Here is a 23,078-nt window from a genome sequence, read left to right on the forward strand (position 1 = left end):
AGTAGTATAATTTCTCCCCACCTCCCTAGTTATACTGGTTGAGATAGTCTAATGCAGTGGTCGGCAAACTGCGGCTCGACAAACCGCGGCTCACGAGCCACATGCAGCTCTTTGGCCCCTTGAGTGTGGCTCTCCCACAAAATACTGGCTCTTCCACAAAAATATTGACTTCTGCGCATGGGCCACGAAGTTTCAATCACACTGTACGTGTGCGCCCGCACGTGGTATTTTGTAGAAGAGCCACGCTCAAGGGGCCAAAGAGTTGCATGTGGCTCACGAGCCGCGGTTTGCTGACCATGAGTCTAATGGAATGGTGTCAGGTGAATTGAGAGATAAATGCACTTTGAAGATGGGTCTAAAAATGATAACCCTTATTCCTCCCAGAAGATTGAAAAAAAAGCAATGCACAGAGTAGGCACATTTTCAGGTACTTTTTATAGAGAATGATAACCAAGAATCAGAATACACTTCTTGCACAAAATTGCTGATTTTGAAGCAAGTACTTGTAAGAGCATCAATATTTAATGTATTACCCTATATAATAAAAGCCTAATATGCTGTTCAACCAATCAAAGCGTAATATGCTAACGATATGCTAAGGCCGCTCAACCACTTTCTATGACATGCACTGACCACCAGGGGGCAGACAGTTGACTGGCCGACCAGTTGTTATGACATGCACTGACCATCAGGGGGCAGATGCTCTGACTTAGGTTAGCTTGCTGCTGGGGTCCAGCCGATCAGGACTTAGCGAGATGGGCCGGACACACCCGGGAGCCCTCCTGCGGTCCCTTCCTGGCTGGCCAACCTCTCATGGCCCTCCCCGGCCCAAATCGTGCACCTATGGGGTCACGGCCTGGCCTGTGCCCTCTTGCAATCCGGGACCCCTCAGGGAGTGTCGGAGAGCAGGTTTCGGCCTGATCCCGCAGGCCAGGCCGAGGGACCCCACTGGTGCATGAATTTGTGCACTGGGCCTCTAGTCTCTCTCTCTCTCTCTCTCTCTCTATATATATATAATGCAAAGTGCCCCCTGGGGAGTTCTGGGAGACTGGGAGTTAGATCACTCGCTATGACTGTGCTGACCACCAGGGGTGGTGCAGAATGAAGGAAGGCCCCTGCTGGCAGCTGGAAGACCCCAAATTGGCCCTCATTGCCGGCCAGGCCTAGAGACCCTATCCGTGCACGAATTTTGTGCACCAGGCCTCTAGTGTCCAATAAAATTTTACATGAACATGAATGGCTGGATGCAGAGAAAATTAAAGATGAGGTACATGGCCTCACTGCCATTTGGAAACAAAATGATTGGTCAAAAATGCATTTTTGAAATTAGAATGTTGATATATATATATATATGTAACTTGAATTGAGGTATAATTGTATATTAAATTTGAACTATAAAAGATGTAAATGTTGAGTAATAGTGATGCAAGTGTGTGTGGAATATGATGAGATGGTTAAAAACTGGGTTGACTTGGGAATTCTGAGACAAATCTAATTCTGAGACAAATCTAAGCTCTACTAAATTTGCTTTAGTAAACTGCTCTTAGAGTTTAAGTAGGAATGCAGTCTTGGAAGCACTGTTTTGAGATTCATCTTGTTTCCAACTGCAAGCATTGGTCTCAGCTGTCCTACAGTGCCTTGCATATAAAGGTGCTAAAAAATATTTGAATTGGTGAGCAAGTTACTGTAGCTTGTTAGTTTTCAATGATCTTATAAGTGCACCTATTGGCATGTTAAATCTAGGCTGAATTTTTAAAATCTGGTCTAATGAGCATAGTGTAAAACAGACAAGTGTATAAATCTTTCTTAGGCACCTTTTTAAGAGTGACAACCATATACATGTTTAGGACATACACAAGCAGAATAAAAAGTGAAATAGTGTGTGGATGGTCAACTGCATTGTGAAGGGTGGGGTGGCAAGTATTTAACTTGGAGAAAAAAGGAATAAGGCTTCTATTCCACTGGGCCTGGGACTGTTATTTTCTGAGGAATTCATGAAGCTTGAGAACAGCCCTATTCACATACTGGCACTTCAAAGGCTGCCTGGTACGTACCTAGACAACAAAGGTTTGACTAAATTGTGAAGAATGAAAGATAAATGTGGTTTTGGCTCTAGGCTAGAAGTATCTGAACTTACACTAAGTTGCTTTTCAGCTTGATAATCTTAGACATTGAAAAGCAGAGCTTGAATTTGTCTCTGTAACTTCAGCTTCAGATGAGAGTAATTTGGGAAACATTTTCTCTACGGAGATAAACCAGTGTAGCACTGGACAGGGAATGACCAATGATACACTGTAAACCCATTTTACTTGGCCATGAGTGAGAAAACCACTAGTGGGCAAAAAAGTGATCTGGAGAGAAATAGGGACCACTTCTATGGCCGTTGTTGGGAATGCAGCACACAAGTAAGGACACCAGGTGGCACCATTTATTAGTGTTATATTGGCTCCTACCCTGTAAAATGACAGGAAGGAGTCAAATGGACCAACTCCCATTTCCCGACTCTTGTCTTCTTCCTTCTGATTTGGGGAATATGTGAATATCATTTTACAATTTCATTACACCTGCAGTGCATGGTCAAAGGGAAAGGGAAGTCTCATGCCTCTGGCAGCTATTGCTAATTTGTCTTCTAGGAGGCCACTTCTTGATCTGTGAGCTTTACAGATCTTGTTTTTAATGCATGGTTAGAGTACACCCAAGTACATACCTAACAGCCTTGATGTTATAATGTAGAGTGCACACAAGGACATACCTATTTTGCCACTTGGCTGTACAAGACCCACCCTCAGCTGTCCTACAGTGCCTTGCATATAAAGGGTTTAGGGGTTCTTCATTCTTACGTGTCCAAGTGTTCCAAGGATCTGGATAGGTTGAGACAAATGCTTCGTACTATTTCTCTGGCTTGGGCTTACCTTTTCATAAGGCAATTTCTTGAAGTAGTAACGAGGCAGAAAAACTAGAAAATAAACTCAATGTAGAGACACATGTGGAATACTGTAAAGTTATTTTATTTCTGTGCACGCCCTCAACTCCCATGAGCAAAAGCCAAAACTCTACTACAACTAGTCAGCAAGCTTGACAGTGACCTCACCAAAGTAGTACAATAACGGGGAAAGTTTTACGAGTGGATTTTGATAGGAATAAGGAAAAGCACTGGAGCAACAAAGTCCTGGTTAACGCGGGGTGAGAGCGCGATGGGACATGGAAGGTTCAAGAAACCTTGAAACAAGTATCTCACAGGGACATATACTTTCCTTTTCCCTCCCCCACATGCCTAACGCTCTATCCAAGGCAATCCTCTTCCTCCCCTTTCTCCCAACATGGCCAATTAGGTTGCCCAGTTAGTAACACTTCTTAGCAATCGAAAACTTTAGCAGCGGTCGCCAAACTTTCGGACCTCACGGATCCCCGGTGTTCCGCGGACCACCGGTTGATGACCGCTGCACCAGAGTCATCTCCACGTAGGTCAACGCGCCGGGTGGCGGCGAACAACTATTGTAACCGCTCGGAGTCCCAGCGCTTGGGGTCGATGCGGAGCAGAGCCTCTGGCTGTGTCGCAGTTCTGTAATTCTGAGCGAGGAGCTCGGTTCGGTTCCGGTCCCTCGGGCCTATCAGATGCCAACCTTGGCACCGCTGGGGCGTAGTTGTCGTCTTGGGGCTCTGGGGAGTGCACTTTCCCGGGGAACCAGGCTTCCTCACACCATAAAAGGCCTGGCTCTTTCCAGTCCGAAGCCGAGCTGTGCCGACCTTTCTCCGGGAGGAATACCCGCCACGACGACGTGCGGGATCGCGATTCTCGAGTCGCAGGTCCCGGCCTCCTCGCCCGCCCACGGGCTCCGCCCCACACACCTTATTCGTTCGCTCCAGGAACGCCCTCGGCTGCAGACCGCACCCTCTCGCCTCCGCTCCGCCCGCCTCGGCGGGAGCTGGGCCTCGGCGCTACTTCGCGTTTTGAGCCGCTTGTGCCGCCATAGCTGCTGCCGCCGCTGCGGCCGCGGAGCTGAAATCGCCGAGCGCGATGCCTGAGGGCGCTGTGAGCGTGGCGGGCCCCGGGCCCCGGGGCTGGTGAGGCTGGGTCCGAGCGGGGGCGCTGGCGAGTAGCCGGGGCTGCTAAGGGAGGGGAAAGAGGAAGGTCCAGGGCCCCAGTGGGGGGCTCCCGAGGGTCGGGTGGGGGCGGGAGGCTCCAGGGGCAGAGCGGTGGCCGGGCCACAGCGAGCCCCGCGGTGCCGAGTGCCCTGCGGCCGCTGGCGCAGGTCCCCAGGCCCCCGAGGGGTCCGGTGGCCGCGGCGGCGGCGTCCTGCCGTGAACGCTGCAATTGCCATGGGGACAGTTGGGCATTAACGGGGACCAGGCCGGCTAGCAGGTACACCCTGCGGGGGCCCGTCCCGCCTCGCGTTCCAACGCCCCCGGCAGGCACGGGCCTAGGGAGCCGCCGGGTGTGCAGGCGGGAATGTGGGTGAAGAGCGCTGCCCGGAGGTGAGCGCGGCGGACGCTGCCGGGCAGCCGGTAAGGTGGCCTCCCGCCGTCTCAGGCCAGCGAGAGCGCGGACGGGGAGACCCTGCGGAGTGGACAGGCAGCGCTGCTGTTGAGGCAGGTCCCGGAGTGTGCCAGGAACTGTCCAGGGACTCCGCACCATGATGGCCGTGGAGGGGTCGACCATTACCAGCCGGCTCAAGAACCTGCTGCGATCCCCATCCATCAAACTACGCCGGAGCAAGGCAGGCAGCCGGCGAGAGGACCTCGGCTCCAAGGTGAGTCCTCGTTCCGGGAGCCGCCTTTCCCCGGCCCTCCCCTCCTTGGCTCCGTGTTCCTCTCTCACCGTAACTCTTTCTGGGGAAAGAGGAGAACTAGACGGTCCTGTGGCTCCCAAGGGTCGAGTGTGCCCGTCTCTGCCCTCCGGAAAGCAATGGTTTAGCTTTAGGTTAAAGGAGAAGTAGCAGCAGGGGTGGGCGTGCTGAGATGCGTTCATGGAAAAAGGATTGGGAGGAGGCAACCTGGATTCAATTCACTACAAACGACGTCTGTGCTCGGGGAAGCCAGGTGATGTGCTGTGACGCCGTTTCCCTTCTTGGAAGAGAGCAGTGGGATCCCATCTGGGAAGGGCTAAGCTGTGACTAAATGTAGCTGCAAGTGTTAGTGCCATAGCTGGGTTATGTAAGACAGTAGTAGCATAAAGAAATACGCTAGAACTGCCCGGCTGGTGTAGCTCAGCAGTGGAGTGTCCACCCCGGAGCCAAAAGGTCACACCAGTTTGATTCTGGTCGGGGCACATGCCGGGTTGAGGGCTTGCCCGCCAGTAGGGGGCATGCAGGAGGCAGCCAATGGACAGTGTTCCTCTCTCATCGATGTTTCTCTCTCTCGATCCCTCTCCCTTCCTCTCTAAAACCAATTAAAATAAAAAAAGGAAAGAAACATGCTAGAACACCTAGTCTGAGGAATTGGCTTGGCAGATGCTCTTCCCTGGGGTCAAAATATATTTATTTGTCTCTTCAAGAAATCTGAATTAATTTAACCGGAGCTTCTTGACTTCTTAGGAATGATAACAGCAAAACAGTTCTGGTTTGCTCTTGAGCGTTGCTATTTCATTCACTATATGCCAAGAGCCACATGCCACCCTGCTGCCGCCCAGTGCCTCAGAGGCCAGTCCCTTTGCATCCACTCAGTTGTCTGGGTGTTGGCCTTTATGTTTTCTTCAACTGTGGTGAGGCCCACAACTTTGAAAATACAAAAGTTGGCTACATTTATTGAATCCCTGAGGGATTCTAGGGCTTTGTTCCCACAGGATTAGATTAGACCTATGTATATTAGCATTGTTTAAACAGAGTAGTAGCCTTGTGTGGTACAGGATTGCTACAGGGAGAGGCATTTGAGACCACAGTGTTTTACTGCCTTGTATCTCTTCAGAGATTAGTAAAGCCAGTGAGAAATGATTGAGAGTGCTAATAGGGTTCTGGGAGGACGTAGCTCAGAAAGCTGTCCCTTAGCAGAACCTTACTTGAATTTAGTCAGAAGGTGAACAGCTTTTCTGTATATTTCTCAGAGGTCATATTAAATAAAAATTGGGCCTGGCCAGTGTGGCTCAGTGGTTGAGCATTGACTCATGAACCAGGAGTTCACGTTTGATTCCCAGTCAGGGCACATACCCAGGTTGGAGGCTCGATCCCCAGGAGAGGGCTTGCAGGAGGCAGCCGATCAATGATTCTCTCTCACCATTGATGTTCCTATCTCTCTCTCCCTCTCCCTGCCTCTCTGAAGTCAATAAAAAAAAAAAAAAGATATATATATATATATATATATATATATATATATATATATATATATATATTTTAAAAAGCTAAATCGAAATTGGCTACAAGGTTCCTTGGCAGTGAAGATAGTGACTTTTCCAAGGACTCTATTAATTGTTGTTCATATTCTCCAGATGCAGAATGGGCCAGAAACTTAGAAACTTTCTTGAGTTGATTCTGTTCACTCATTTTTTGTGTTGGGTCATTCTTAGTGCTACAAACACTTGTATTCTTGATTGGTAACTTGGCAATGACCAGCACTAGTAGAGCAATTTTCTCATGTCTTTGTCCTCTTTTTCTGACCGAGAATGGTTTAGGTAGTATAAATGTATGATGGAAATTTAGTCTTCAGTGTTAATACTTACTGTAATTTTTGTCTGTGATCCAGAAGATATGATCATCATTCTTTAAAACTTCCCATGTTGTTCATTATTAATGCATCAACAAATATTTATTGTACCTATTATGTGTGGAATCAGTGATGAGTAAAACATTCTTTGCCATCAAAGAGCTTGTGGCTTGTCAGACTTGTAGACAAATAATTACAGCATGGTGTGGTAAGTGGTGCCCTAGAAGTATGCAAAAGGTGGTAATGGCGGCATAGAGGCGGGAACCTAAGGGGAATTAGGAAAGACTTCACAGAGGAAGGGATGCTTGAACTGTGAGTCCTGAGGCAAGAGGAGGAGAAGAGAAGCTCTCCAGGAAAACAGTGAAAAAAATCCCTGTTTCAAATAGGAATTCAGTACTTCAGACTTTCTTTTTTTTTAATCTTCACCTGCAGATATGTTTTTATTGATTTTTAGAGAGAGAGGAAGGAGGGGGAGAGAGAAACATTGATTAGTTGCCTCTTGTATGTACCCCAACCTGGGGAATGAACCTGCAACCTAGGTATGTGCCCTGACCAGGAATCAAACCTGCAACATTTTAGTGTACGGGACGATGCTCCAGCCAGCTGAGCCACATGGCCATGGCAGTGCTTCAGACTCTGTTTGTTCTAGAGCTGTGGAAAAAGGAAATACTTAGCTGACGTTGAAAGACCCTTCAGTGGTCTGACAGAGCAAGAGTACTTGCGCATATCTTAAGTACTTACCCAAAAGTAGTAGCTGTCTTTGTGGGCTTAGGACTCCACGGTATCTGACTCCTCACACTCCTTATTAAAGACTCTACCTAAGATGACTCTAAAAGCCTGCCTTGTGGTAACCCACATAAGATTTGGCATATGAAGCTTTGTTAGCTGCTCTAATGTGTAGTGGCTGTGGGTAAACACAGTAACATTCAGAGAGCTTGTGATTCATGGACAACAGACTCTGAAATAAAATTTGAAGGCCAGGTCATACACCTTTTGGGGGGCGGGGAGCAAAGAAGGAAGTGACAGAGGGCCTTTATGTAGCTCTTACCTCAGATGGCCTGCAGCTTTGAATCATATTGTTCCTTCTATCTAAAGCAGGGGTCCTCAAACTTTTTAAACAGGGGGCCAGTTCACTGTCCCTCAGACCGTTGGAGGGCCGGACTATAGTTTAAAAAAAAACTATGAACAAATTCCTATGCACACTGCACATATCTTATTTTGAAGTAAAAAAACTAAACGGGAACAAATACAATATTTGTATTTGCGTGTGGCCCGCGGTCTGTAGTTTGAGGGCCCCTGATAAAGTAGCCTTTTCACTAAACTCTCCACTTATTTTTTAGGTCCAATTCTGTATTTACTGGAGCCATAAGGCCTTTTCTGACCGGTTCTCCCGCCCCCCCCCCCCTACCTTGGAACCAATTATTCTTTTATGCATGTCTTCATTTCCAAAGGTCAGGTGTAATGTTCTTTATTTCCTTTATATCACACTGTACTGTGTAAGATATGCAGTAAATACTAAATGGATGAGAAAAATTTAAAGATGTCAAATATGGTAGGGATAAATTTGGAATTCTAAAAGAATAGGAAATGATCAGGAGGAGTTGTGTGACCTCTTTAGAAGAGAAATCAAAATGTTGAAAAAGAAATAGAGATGCAGCCTAGGTAGGTGTGGAGGGCGTGAAAGAGACAGGGAACTACATATATGCAGAAAGTGGTGCTCATGAAAGGCTTTTTAATTAAGGAGAGACCTATTTTTAAAAGATGTTTAAAATACGGCTAAAAGCTGAAGTGAGATCTGTAGAGATGAGTATTTAAATTATTAGAGAGAGAGCAGATGAGAGCTGGGATTTTAAAACACTTCTCCAAGGAAGGTAATTCTCTGCAGTATAATAGGATTGGAAGTAATTTGAGGTTTTCTGCTTTTTCTGCTGGGTCTTGATGAAGTGTAAAGTTACCGGTTGTAAACATCCTTCAACTTCGAGCCCTGTACAATTAATTATCCATTCTACTTCTCCCCTCAGTTGAGGAGATATCTCAGTTGATATATATATATATATATATATATATATATATATATATATTTTTTTTTTTTTTTAATGCCCTTGACCGGGATCGAACCTGGGACCTTTCAGTCCGCAGGCTGACGCTCTATCCACAGAGCCAAACTGGTTAGGGCTTAAGGCTATATTTTCCTTAAGAAGTAAATGTGTGTGCTCTTGATAGCTAGCCCTCCCCCTCTTTTTTTAAGTTTCTGAAAGATTTTTATGTGAAGGGAGCTGGGTTGTTTTTCTCTTTTAACAAAGGAGAGAAATGGACTGAAGCCGAACAGGCAAGATTTAAGTTAGGGATACAAAAGCATTGCCTATGCTGGAGGGTTGTTAGATTTTGAAAAAGTAAGTGAAGGAGGTTTTGAAATTCTCCTCCTCCTTAATAGCCATTAACCCAGTCTGGGTTATATATCATCCCTTCTGGAAACAATGGGCAAGGCAACTTGCAGCTTGCTTTTGGTTATCAGTTTTTATGAATCTGAGTCTAATTAATTCTCATATTCCCCCCCACACACACACACACATACACACACGCACCTTTTTTCTCATTTTCTTGTCCAATTTTTCCTATCTAATTATATGGTGGTACTTTGAGCCTTTTAACATGTGACTCTGTGAGAGTTTGTGTAGGTGACTTTCATGGAGGAGGAGAAAATTGGCAGTAAATCTAATTTCAATTTTTGCTCAGTGTTTGAGCCCAGGTATTAGTATTGAGATTCTTTAATCCATCTATTTGGTAGTAGAGAAACATTTATTTTTAATTAATGTTTAAATGAAATCCTCACCCAAGGATATGTTTTTCATCCATTCTAGAGAGAAAGGAAGAAGGGGAGGGAGAGAGGGAGAAGGAGAGAGAGAGAGAGAGAGAGAGAGAGAGAGAGAGAGAGAGAGAGAGAGAGAGAGAGAGACAGAGACATCAATGTGAGAGAGAAACATCGATTTGTTGCCTGCCTTACATGCCCTGACTGGGAATTGAACCTGTGACCCTTTGGTGCACAGGGTGATGATGCTCTAACCAACTGAACCACACCGACCAGGACAAAACATTTATTTTAAAAACATTTATGGATCATTGGCTCTAGCTTGATGGTTCTCACTTGGGGAAAGGGTCAGGAAGGCAGTGAGACATCGGAATACCTATGCAACATTTAAAAAATACACATTCCTGGGTCCCATCCTAGCTATATGGAATCAGAGCTGTGAATAAACTCTCATCATTGATGTTCCTATCTCTCTCTGTGGGTAGAGTTTGATAGTTGTACATGTACTGTTACACCAGAAGCCTCCTGCTGGGGCTCTGATATCTGTTGGCTTCATACTTAAGTCCACATTGAGGCTTCTTGAGAATATGTAAAGCTAGCCCAGTTTTGTTCTTCTCCTTGAGTAGTTTAAACATTTAAAAAAAAAATTTCCAGTTATCATTGACAAAATATTATATTGGTTTCAGGTGCACAAATAGTTATTAGACTTTTATATCACTTACGAAGTGATCACTCTGATAAGTCTAGTACCCATGACACCATAAATAGTTATTACAATATTATTGACTATATTTCCTATGTTGTACTTTACTCTTTTTTTTATTGTTTAAAATATTACATGTCTCCTTTTTCTCCCCCATGGAACTCCCCCAGCCACTCCTACCCCGGAAGGCAAGCTCCCACAGCCCCAGTGTCTGTTCCATTGATTATGCTAATATGCATGCATACAAGTCCTTTGGTTGTTCTCTAACCTCCCCCCTGCCCTGCCTTCTCTCTGAGGTTGGACGATCTGTTCAGTGTTATCTTGTCTCTGGATCTATTTTTGTTCATCAGTTTTGTTGTTCATTATATATCCCACATATGAGTGAGACTATGTGATATTTATCTTTCTCTGACTGGCTTATTTCGCTTAGCATAATGGTCTCCAGTTCCATCCATGCTGCTGCAAATAGTAAGAATTCCTTCTTTTTTACACATATGTAATACCCTTTGTAATACTTTAAGCAATAAAAAATAAATTAAAAATTCCTCCTTTTTTGTAGTAGCATAGTATTCCATTGTGTAGATGTACCACAGTTTTCTAATCCACTCATCTGCTGATGTGCCCATCACATCAGCACTTAGGCTGTTTCCAAGTCTTAGCTATTGTAAATTGTGCTGCTATGACCATAGGGGTGCATATATCCTTTCTGATTGGTGTTTTGTTTCTTGGGATATATTCCTAGAAATGGGATTACTGGGTCAAATGGGAGTTCCATTTTTAACTTTTTGAGGAAACTCCATACTGTTTTCCACAGTGGCTGCACCAGTCTGCTGTACTTTACATTTTTATGCTAGGTTTTTATAACTAGCAATTTGTACATCTTAAACCCTTCCCCTTCTTCACCCATCCCCCTTACACCCCTCTGATCCAGAAGTAATCATTTGTTCTTTTTATCTATGAATTTGTTTCTGTTTTGTTCATTTATTTTGGTTTTTAGATTTCACATATAAGTGAAATCATATGTATTTGTTTTTCTCTGATTGACTTATTTCAGTTAGCAAAATACCCTCTAGATCCATCCATGTTGTTGCAAATGGGAGATTCCATATTTTTTTTTGTAGATGAGTAACATTCTGTTCCATGTATGACATCTTTTTTTTCTTTTTTAAAAAAAAATATTTGTATTGATTTCAGAGAGGAAGGGAGAGGGAGAGAGAGATAGAAACATCAATGATGAGAGAGAATCATTGATGGGCTGCCTTGCCCCACACTGGGGATCCAGCCAGCAACCTGGGTATGTGCCCTGACTGGGAATCGAACCATGACCTCCTGGTCCATAGGTTAATGCTCAACCACTGAGCCGTGCGCCGGGCTTCCTTTCTTTTCTTTTTTTCCATCACCATTTATCCTCCTTATACCCTCTTCCTCCTCTACCTACCAACCCCCTTCTGCCATTCCTGGCAATCACCACACTGTTGTCTGTGTCCATGAGTTCTTTCTCTCTTTTTTTTCTTTGCTCAATCCTCCACCCCTTCTGTACCACATCTTCTTTATCCATTCATCTATCAGTGGACACTTAGCTTACTTCCATAGCTTGCTTGTTATAAATAGTGCTGCAGTGAACATAGGGCTGCATATATCTTTTTGAATTAGTATTTTGGATTTCTTTAGATAATTATCCAAAAGTGGAATTGCTTGGTCATATGATAGTCCTATTTTTATTTTTTGAGGAACTTCCATACTGCTTTCCATCGTGGCTGCTCCAGTTTATGATCCCACCAACAGTGTTCAAGAGTTCCTTTTTCTTCACATTCTTGCAAACACTTGTTGTTTGTTGATTTATTGATGATAGTCATTCTGACAGATGTGAGGTGATATCACATTGAGGTTTTAATTTGTATTTCTCTGATGATTAGTGATGTTGAGCATCTTTTCATATGTCTTTTGGTCATCTGTATGTCCTTTTGGGAGAAATGTCTATTTGGGTCCTCTGTCCATTTTTTAAGTTGGAGATTTGTTTTTTTGGAGGGTTAAGCTGTATGAGTTCCTTATATATTTTGGATATTAACCCTTTATCGGAGGTGTCATTGGTGCATAACTTCTTCCATTCAGTAGGTTCTCTTTTTGTTTTGTTGATGGTTTCCTTCACTGTACAAAAGCTCTTCAGTATGATGTAGTCCCATTTATTTATTTTTTCTTTTGTGTCCCTTGCCAGAGGAAACATATTAAAAAAGATATTACTGCCCTAGCCGGTTTGGCTCACTGGAAAAAAGATATTACTAAGAGCAATGCCAAAGAGTTTATTGCCTATGTTTTCTTCTAGGAGTTTTATGGTTTCAGGTCTTATATTTAAGTCTTTAATCCTTTTTGAGTTTATTCTTCTGTGTGCTATAAGAAAGTGGTCTAGTTTCATATTTTGAATGTATCTGTCTGGTTTTCTTACCACCATTTATTGAAGAGACTGTCTTCACCCCATTGTATATATATATATATCTTGCCTCCTTTGTCATAGATTAATTGACCATATAGGTGTGGTTTTTTTCCTGGACTCTATTCTGGTCCATTGATTCATATGTCTGCTTTTATGCCAGTATCATGCTGTTTAAGTTACTATAACCTTGTAGTATAGTTTGATAGAAATAGAACACTGCTAAGACTTTGGTAGTTTCTGAAGATGTGATGCTAATGGTATGGTCAAAGTGGGTGAGGATGGAGATGAAGTTTTTGTCTTATGTAATTAAGGTGATTTTATTTTTAAAGATTAAAATACCCAAGGACTTGATTCTATTCTTGTACTTTTCTTTTTTTTTTATTCAAATTTTATTTTTCAATTACAGTTTATGTTCAATATTATTTTGTATTAGTTTCAGGTGTACAGCATAGTAGTTAGAGTCATATACTTTACAATGTACTGCTCTAGGTCAGTGGTCGGCAAACTCATTAGTCAACAGAGCCAAATATCAACAATACAATGATTGAAAATTCTTTTGAGAGCCAATTTTTTTTTTTAATATATTTTATTGATTTTTTACAGAGAGGAAGGGAGAGAGATAGAGAGTTAGAAATATCAATGAGAGAGCCTCCTGCACATCTCCCACTGGGGATGTGCCCACAACCAAGGTACATGCCCTCGACCTGAATCAAACCTGGGACCTTTCAGTCCACAGGCCGACGCTCTATCTACTGAGCCAAACTGGTTTCGGCAAGAGCCAAATTTTTTAAACTTAAACTATATAGATAGGTACATTGTTATTAACTTAATTAGGGTACTCCTTAAGGCTTAGGAAGAGCCACACTCAAGGGGCCAAAGAGCCGCATGTGGCTCTCAAGCCGCAGTTTGCGGACCACGGCTGTAGGTCCATCATGCTGTCTCATGTAGTAAGGTTTCATTCTTTTTTATGGCCAAATAATATTTCATTGTATATATGTGCCACAGCTTTTTATCCACTCGTCTATAGGTTGCTTTCATATCTTGGCTATTGTAAATAATGCTGCAGTGATGAATATAGGTGTGCACATATCTTTTAAATTAGTGTTTTGGATATCTTTAGATATATAACCAGAAGTGGAATCACTGAGTCATAAGGCAGTCCCATTTTTTAATTTTTTGAGGAACCTCCATCTGTTTTCCACAGTGACTGCACCAATCTGCATCCCCACCAACAGTGCACAGGGTTCTCTTTTCTTCACATCCTTGCCAACACTTGTTTATTGATTTATTGGTGATAACCATTGATTTATTGATGATAACCATTGATTTATTGATGGTAACCATTGATGATTAGTGATGTTGAACATATTTTCATATGTCTATTGACTATCTGTATGTCCTCTCTGGAGAAGTGTCTATTCAGGTCCTCTGCCCTTTTATATTTTTATTTTATTATTAAAAAAACTTTTTCTGTTAATCCTCACCAAAGTATATTTTTTCTGTTGATTTTTAGAAAGAGTGGAAGGGATGGAAGGAAAAAGAGAGGGAGAGAGGGAGATAGAGGGAGGGATGGAGGAGGGGAGAGAGAGAGAGAGAGAGAGAGAGAGAGAGAGAGAGAGAGAGGAGAGAGAGAGAGAAGAGAGAATAGAGAAGAGAGAAAGTGAAAGAGAAAGAAAAAGATTTAAGAGAGACAAATCAGTTGGTTGTCCCTGGCACACACCCTGACTGGGGCCAGGATGGAACCCACAATGTGGGCAACCGGGAATCAAACCTGAAACCCTTCGGTGTACAGGACAGTGCTCTAACCAATTGAGTCACACTGGCCAGGTCAGTTGTATGAGTTCTTTATAAATTTCAGATATTAACCCCTTATTGATATATCATTGGCAAATACCTTCTTCCATTCAGTAGGCTGTCTTTTCGTTTTGTTGATGGTTTCCTTTGCTGTGTGGTTTTGAACTTTTCATGTTTTTTCTTTCCCATCCATTATAGATTTATGTCATTCAACATTTTCAGGTAGTATGCTTACTGGAACCACCCCTTTCTAACCTTTGTTTTTAGTGTTTTCTGTCCTTATCTTACTTTCCCAATCATAATACTAGAAATAATATTTATAGTGTTAACAATGACTACATCTATTGAGCTTTTGCTATGTACTGTGCTAAACATTTTGCATATCTCACTCAAGTTTATACCACCCTACTATAAATATTACTATTCCCATTCTATAGATCAGGAAACTGATGCTAAAAGAGGTTAGGTGAGTAGCTGGTGATTTTACATAGCCAGTAGGGACTTGACTGGGAGTCAAACCTCGGCTATCTTAACTCTAAAGCCTACACTTAATTTTTATCCGGCTTTCCTTCCAGGGAGTCTTCATGTGCAAACCATCACACTGAGCATAGAAGTATGCCCAATACTATGCTGCAGTAAAAAAGAAGGAACTTTTGCCTTTTGCAACAGCATGGATGGAACTGGAGAGTATTATGCTAAGTGAAATAAGCCAGTCAGAGAAAGATAAATACCACATGATCTCACTCATTTGTGGATTATAGAGAACAACATAGACTGATGAAAAGGGACAGATCCAAAGACTGAGAAACAGCGATCAGACTATTAATCCCCAGAGGGAAAGTAGGGGAGGGAGGGGGTAAGGGGAAGAGATCAACCAAAGGACTTGTATGCACGCATATAAGCCAAACCAATGGACATGGACAACAGGGGGATGAGAGCATGAGTTGGGGGGTGGGGGAGGATGGGGGTTAATGGGGGAGATGAGGACACATTTGTAATACCTTAACTAATAAAGAATTAAAAAAAAAAAAGTATGCCCAGTATTACTATAGCCAAGAGTCACATCCTGCATTCAGCTTGGAAAATGGCAGAACCTGAAAAAATGTACTTTTCTCCCAACATTCCCCGCAAGAGGTAGTTTAATGAATTTCACTGACTTATTTTAGAGCCCTCATTCAGTAACACTTGTCCCTCTACGTCCTTGCTCCTCTTCCCACCCCCAGCTCCAGATTTTCTGAGCTGGTATCCCTACTTCTCTTCTTATGGTACTCTTAGGAACTGTACAACTTGTGGTTCTATGGGTATATGAATGTCAGGTTGATAGATTACAGCTGCATGGTTCCAGATGACCATATACCGCAAGCAGTTGGTGCTTCTCTCTGGGGGTTGGAGTGATGTGGGGGAGTGAAGTGGAGACCAACAGATGCCTTGGTTGTTTTGTGTGTGGGTATCATGAAACTAAACTGGTTTGCTCTTAGTTGACAGTTGATTGAGTAGCTCACACTCCTGCTGCTTGCTAGTGCTACCTACCCCAAATCTCTTCCTTTCTTCCTCTGTGCTTTACCTTTTTATCTCTGTAGCTGTCCCTGTCCACAACAGACCTTGTCTTTGAAGCTGTGGAGAGTCTGAGTTAAAATGCCTATTTTCTGTGGAAAAAAACGGGGGTTCAGTGAAAATGAACAAAAATGAGGTGATTTGTTCAACTCACCATTTGTCTGCGTGGGCTCCAGGGTTGCTAAGTTCCTTGCCTCCTCACCTGATTTCAGATTCATATCATGGGTTCCCTCCACCATCTGAAAGTAGAGTTTGTTCCTATGAAATCTTCTGTAAGCCGTAATGGTTTAAAGCAAAGAAAAAGTGTCTATTAATTTATATGGAAAAATTTTGGGGTGTTCTCAGACCCCCAAAATAACCTACTGAATCATACCAAATAATACATAAAACCCAAAATAACACTAATATATAGTAAAAGCAGTGCCACTCTCCCTACTCGGGGTGCACGCTGCCTTTTTAATAGCTCACTGCAAAACAAACACTGAATGCTATTTTCACTTTTTGCCTGTAAAAGCGAAAATCCTCTTAGGATTTCTTTCAGTTAGCGAAAACATGTACTAATGTAAAAGTGAAGTGGTGTAACATGAACTTTTGAAAAGTGTAGGATATCTTTATTTTGATCTATTTTCTCAAATAGGCAACAATGATAAGACGATGGGTGCAAAAGCATAGGATCTTAATGCATACTTTCCTGCTGCTGCCCAGTTAGTACTGAGGACAGGAAGCCCCAAGCCCGGTGGATTGAGTAGAGGGGCAGCCCAGGGACAGTTTGTGATCATGAGGGAGGAGCTCAGAGCATGCTCAGAAACCTTGACCCTTGCCACCTCTGGGCTACTGCCTTGGAGAAAAGCAAGCAGCTGCTTATTGGGACTAAACATGCAACAGGCAGCCTACAGGCCTGCCTCCATTTAATCACCTTGACGCTCGCTGGTTAGCTTCTGTTGGGAAAGTTCAGTATCTTTGCACACCATGATTATTTTCATATGACATTATTACCTGCTGCTGAGTTTTCTAAACATGTCCTTTCCTCTTATGATGGCCTTGCTTCCCCAGGCTGCTTTGGTCTCTCTTGTGAGGCCCCCAGAGCAGCTGTCACAGACTTTCCCTCCTAGCAAATCCAGAACTGGCTGGTGAACAGGGCTTCTGATAGTTACTAGTAGTGTACAGATAGATCGGTGGGTGGAGGTGAGAGGCAGTGGTCTTAGAGATTCAGATTCAGGTCCACCCTCAAGTGATCCTCGTGCTGCTCTTCCCTGGGCCATACTTTGAGTAGCGGGTGTGTGTGTGTGTGTGTGTGTGTGTGTGTAGTGGGGGGTGGTGAGAAAACTTGCTCGCTTCTGAGATAGCTGGCTTCTCTCCATTTGTAAAATTGAAATACTGATGGCTTTTTCCCAGAGCTGTTTGAGGATTACATGAGATTTAATGAATGTGAAAGTACATTGTAAGGTCTAAATAAGTTTACAGCTATTATGGGGCTGCTAATATTATCAGGGTCCATAGATTTCTTGAATACCCGGTTATTTCTTGACAAAATTTTAATCCTTCAAGTTTCAATTAGTGAGAAGTCCTCTTATACAGGTGCAGCCTCTTCTGTTCCAACATTTAATCATCCTCCCCGTGCAACTTTCTATTGTGACCTATCTTCAGTACCTTTTCCTTGCCAGTATTTTAGTTTGTATCAACAATACTACTAACCAAAAGGAAGGCTTAGCAAATATTCCTTTTGATACTAACTATCGGAATCACTGGAGCGATGAGCATGCTTTTCAACAGCAGTAGCTTCTCTAGAAATAGATCTAACTTTTCTTTTGGGGCTAATTTATTTCTATTGAGAAATAATGTAGAATGTGAATTAGTCCTATAGTTTCCTTTCAGACCAAGAATTTAAAGGTAGTGCGAAAACATGTTAATTTTATAACCCATTGTTTTCAGTTTCTAATGTTGTAATGAAAGTGAAATATTCTATTTAAATAATTTTTGCTTAAAATATATGTGAAGATTTGGGGAAACAAGTGCACTCATACCTTTACACTATTGGTGAAAGCATACATTGATGCAACCTTCTTAGAGGACAATTTGGTAATAACCATTAGCAGAAAAATTTATATATTTATATCTTTTGATCTACCAGTTATAATTCTGGGATCTTATTCTCTGCAAGCATTCACACTACACAAAAGTGTATATAATATATATTGTGTGTGTTATTCACAGTAGTGAAATATTTGAAGTAATTCAAGTAGCCATCAGTAGGGGATTGGTGTACATCCATAAAATGAAGTGCCCTGTGCTTGCTGAAAAGAAAGAAGTCGATCTATATGTACTGATATTAAAGCATATATAAAGCATATTAAGTGACAAAAAGCAAACTTACAAGTTTTGTATGCTAGTGATTATGTATATTTTTGTTAGAACATACATGTTAGTATATGCATAGAAAAAAAGTGAGGCTATAGATATGTACCAAACTGTTGTTAATATTAATTACCTCAGGGAGGGATAGTAGATTATGATTGTATATTCACTATCTGTAATGTTGGAATTTTTTACGTGTCTGTATATTTTTCTAAGTAGAAAATAAATAAAGGTAAAAGTCTCCAATTTGAACTTGTGTATTTCATATTTAAATCTAAAATATTTAAATTTTGCCTGGCCAGTGTGGCTCAGTTGTTGAGTGTCGACCTATGAATCAGGAGGTCACTGTTCGATTCCCAGTCAGTGTACGTGCTCCGGTTATGAGATTCTCTCTCATCACTGATGTTTGTATCCTCCTTTCCCTCTCCCTTCCTCTCTGAAATCAATAAAAACATATTTTAAAAATAATAAAATATTTAAAATTTGAAACCTGCATATTCATTTTATTAAAGCAGTTATGCACAAATGTTATTGAAAAATATATCTAGTATAATAAACTTTTTGGCTACTAATAGTAAATAAAATATTTTCTCACAAATTCATCATTAACTTATCAAATTTAAGATAATTTATTTCTACTATCTTCCAAAATATGTCCTTGGTTAGCTTTGGTAAATAAAATATTTTTTGATACTTTCTGAAGTACATGTGCTTTCTAAAAAGATTTTTTACATAACTAATATAAACATAAAGAAGAAAAGTCACTCATAATTCCAACATTCAGAATAACTACTCATAACTATATTCATTTCCGATTATAAAGAACAAATAAAGTTCTTTTTAAACAATCGTTAGTCGCTTTTATATATAAAAAAATCCTTAATCTTTTGGACTTATTCCTTTTGTTGTTGTTGTTAATCCTTATCTGAGGATATTTTTTCCATTGATTTTTAAAGAGAGAGAGAGGAAGGCAGGGAGTTGGGGGAGAGAGAGAGAGAAACATCCATGTGAGAGAGACACATCGATTGGTTGCCTCCCAGAGCTGGGGATTGAACCTGCATCCCAGGTACGTGTCCTTGACTGGGAATCGAACCCACAACTCTGGTTTGTAGGCTGATGCTCTAACCACTGAGAAACCTGGCCAGGGGTGGACTTATTCTTTAATTATAATTTGAGATGTGTGTAGAGCCATGCCATGCATGTGTTTACCAAAGTCAGGGAAAAACTGTTTCGTTTGTAATCATTCAAGGCACATGGATTATTCCATTCAGGCCTTTCCTATTCTTTCTGGAAAGGCATCAAAATCCTGCTTCTTGCTCCAAGTTCTCAGGCTGGCTGTGAAGATGGAGAATTCTCTAGGGGGTTGAATAGCTTAATAAGTAAGATGAAAGGAGTATTCACAAATATTTTTAATGTATTAAGAATGGATTCAACAAATATATATTAAACACTGTGTTCTGTGCTGTAAGCATAGAGTTGTATGAGACATAGCTTCTCTCTTCCAGGAGATTATAAACTAGTAGGAGAGATAAGACAGTACAAGGTACTAAGTAGCACATGCCATGTGAATGATACAATTTAAGTGCTGCTGTAAGAATAACACAGTGGGCAGGAATCAATTCTGTCCAGAATGACCATAGGAAGAATCATAGGGATGTGATATTTGAGCTGGTCCTTGAAGGAAGGGTAGGGTTTCAGAATGGGGTGGTAGAAGGGAAGGGCATTCTAGGTAGAGAATAATATAAACTAAAGCTATATAAAGCTCCTTTCCAGAATAATGAGTAATCCAGATTAGCAAGCACATATGATTCATATAGATGAGTAGTAGGAAATAGAATAAGAAGAAAGGTAGGGCCCATTGACAGAGAACTTTGGATGCTACGCTAAGACATTTATAATTTATTTAGTTGGCAGTAAGGAGCCGTTGAAATTTTTTGAGCTGGGAAGGCACATGATCAAAGCTAATAATCATGGAAGGATTATTCTGATGGGTTCTGGGATGGGAAGAAGCATCTACAGTAAGGAGATTGATTAGAGAGCCATTGCTATATCCAGGAATGTGGTGCTGAAGGCCTAATCTAGGGTGTTGGCATTAAGAATGGAAAGGAAGTGAGCATTTTATAGAGAATAGCATGTTGAAGAAATCTTTCTTTTCCCAGGAGAGTCTTATGGTATAAGTTGGCATGATTGCAGGGGTACCAAGAGTCCTCCCATTTCTTTTTGTTATTTAAAAAAATATTTTTACTGATTTTCAGGGAGGAAGGGAGAGGGAGAGAAAGATAAAAACATCAATGATGAGAGAGAATCATTGATCGGCTGCCTCCTGCATGCCCCCTACTGGGGATAGAGCCTGCAACCTGGGCATGTTGCCCTTGACCGGGATGGAACCTGGGATCTTCAGTCCACAGGCCGATGCTCTATCCACTGAGCCAAAGCTGCTAGGGCCTCATTCCTCATTTTGTCTAACACATTCTCTCTGCACATTTCATCCAGATAAGGAACGGTTAGTGTTTTCCCCAGTTATAAAGTTTGGAAACCAAAGATTAAGAAAATTCAGGCATGTAGAGCTGGTGAATGGGGAGGAATTAGACCCTTCTTAATGATCAGACCTTTAACTTATAAAGCTTTGTTCTGGTTCTGGTCTTGCTGTAGAGGGAAAAAAAATTTTTTTAACCTTATTCTGGTTGCTTAATTTGAGATATCTCCTATCCTTGCCTTTCTGGTAGCTGGATGAGAAAGGGAGGGTAGAAGTACCTGCTCTGTACCAGGCATTTGTGTTGTTCAGGCTGCTTTTTGGACTTCAGCGCATGCTGATGATTGTATTATAATTGAGTCCTTTAGTGATAGTCCCCTTATTCCCTCCCCTCTGGTCTGAAATCTGATGCCCTTCTAACCTCTTTCTCCATCTGCACATGAAATCAGATTCTCCTGCTTCTGACACTGTAATGCCAGTTGCCTTGGAAACAGGTGTCAGTTATCCATGTTGACTGTAGGTCAAGTACCGGCTGGACATGGGCAAGCTCTGACCACATGGGATACTCTAGCATTGGAAGACCCTCCATTCCTCTTTCTCTGTAATCATCTCAGTGAGGAGAGGTCAGAACCCAGTTTTTAGACCCATTTCAGCTATGGGTAAGGCCTGCCTGTTTTTTGTGTTTTTTTTAAACACATTAAAGCTAACAGGAGAGGACCCTATTGGCCCTCTACTTCATCCTGTGTCCTCTGCCTTCTACCTTGGTTCTCAGATCTGTCCCTGTTGGTTCCCCAAAGGTGCAGTGACTTCCTCATGTGCTCTTTCAGAAACTGAACATTCTGGGGGTTTTGGAGAACCTGAACTCCCTCCTCTGGTCACCATGGTTTCTGGAACCAGACAGATCTGGGTCTAAATTCTGTTTTTTTTCACTCACTACTTACCTGATTTCTTCATCTGTAAAATGGAGAGTATTCTTGTCCTTTATAAAGTTGTCAAGAGTATTAAATGAGATAATCTTGTAAAGTGCTTAGCACAGTTGTTGGCACAGAGTACATAACATTCAATAAGTGATCATTGTTATAGCTGTAGATCCTCTCTGCACAAGACTCTTTGTACCCATGGATCTGGATATTATTATTATTTTTCAAATTACAAGAGAAAGTTTATTTAGAAAGTTAAAGGGTTAGAAGTGAGCCAGCTGGGCTGCCATAGGCTTAGGAAACAAGTTATAGAAGCAAAAGAAGGGCCCTTGCTGTTTAGGAGAGGGAAAGGCAAGGGTAATGCCCTGGGGGTAAGAGGAGGGGCTGGGAAAGGTGTGGCCATGCTCAGAGAGGAGAGCACCTGGAGATTCTTGTAAGAATACTGGGAACATTATTTCTCCTTAGTCTCAGGAGTGGTTGAAATTTGGAAGCAAAAAAGGAAAATGCATTAATTCAATAGTTTCCCATCTAATTAAATCATTAGAACTACCTGGAGAGCTCTAAAATACAGATTTTTGAACCCCTGTCCATGTCTATTGATTGAGAATTTTTCCAGATAGGAGATGGGGATAGGATGAGACTACTATCTGAAAAAAATTTATTAAGCCCCTGAGTAATTCTATTGCTAGTCCAGGATTGCTAGTAATTCTATTGCTAGTCCAGGTTAGCTTTAATGTGTTTGTTCTCTAGTCTCCAGGGACTTAGGAGTAGAGGATCTCTAAGGTCACCTCCTGGGAAGTGGCAGATTACCTTCCTTAGAAGCTGAGGCTATTTTAATCTCAGCACCAGAGAACTGGCTCAACTCCAACCGATTCTGAACTCTAAGCAAGAGAGTTCAGGGCATGTGGTTTTTCTGTCATATTGGGGGTTATTTGTTTCTAGGAGCCTTTATGGAATAGACAGTAGAACTATAAATCAGCCAGATGGGTAGACCAGGAGCAGGGTAGAGAGGCAAGATCTGATCTACAGTCTTGAAGCGGCCATCTGACCCTTCCTGCCTCTGACCAGATGGCACTTTGGACTCTGAAGGAGCAGGAGTGAGTGAGCTTGGGCATGATGCTCCCTTTCCCCACTCCCCGCCCCAGCCAGTCACTGGGTGTCCGCCCCGCTGGCTAAATCCCTGCACAAAGCCTGTGGGCCTTGGGCTTCCTCTGTGGCTTTTGCATAAGTGGCAATTCTCAGAATCTGGTGGAGAATCTGCTTTGTGAGATTAGAGTGTAGTGTCTGGGCAAGAGACCAGCATAATTATTCTTAACCTGCAGGAAGGGAGGGGAAGATGGAGAGTGCTCTGCCTCAGACAGGTCTGTGGCATGCTTGTTTATAGAAATAGCAAGTCCATGGTT

At 42.2% G+C, this 23,078-nt stretch overlaps 1 protein-coding gene across 4 annotated transcripts in view; it reads left to right on the top strand.

Moving 5' to 3' along the window:
• Window positions 1-4,600: 4,600 nt before the first annotated feature.
• Window positions 4,601-23,078, top strand: part of MAPKBP1 (mitogen-activated protein kinase binding protein 1) — a 57,586-nt gene continuing 39,108 nt past the window's right edge. For all 4 annotated transcript variants that reach the window (XM_036298218.1, XM_036298238.1, XM_036298228.1 and 1 more), the window contains exon 1: window positions 4,601-4,751. In XM_036298218.1, coding sequence (XP_036154111.1) covers window positions 4,635-4,751 — 117 coding nt within the window. In that variant the 5' untranslated portion in view covers window positions 4,601-4,634. The remainder of the gene's footprint in view (window positions 4,752-23,078) is intronic.

Source organism: Myotis myotis, unplaced genomic scaffold, assembly GCF_014108235.1.
Source record: "Myotis myotis isolate mMyoMyo1 unplaced genomic scaffold, mMyoMyo1.p scaffold_m19_p_1, whole genome shotgun sequence".
Classification (NCBI taxonomy): Eukaryota; Metazoa; Chordata; class Mammalia; order Chiroptera; family Vespertilionidae; genus Myotis; species Myotis myotis.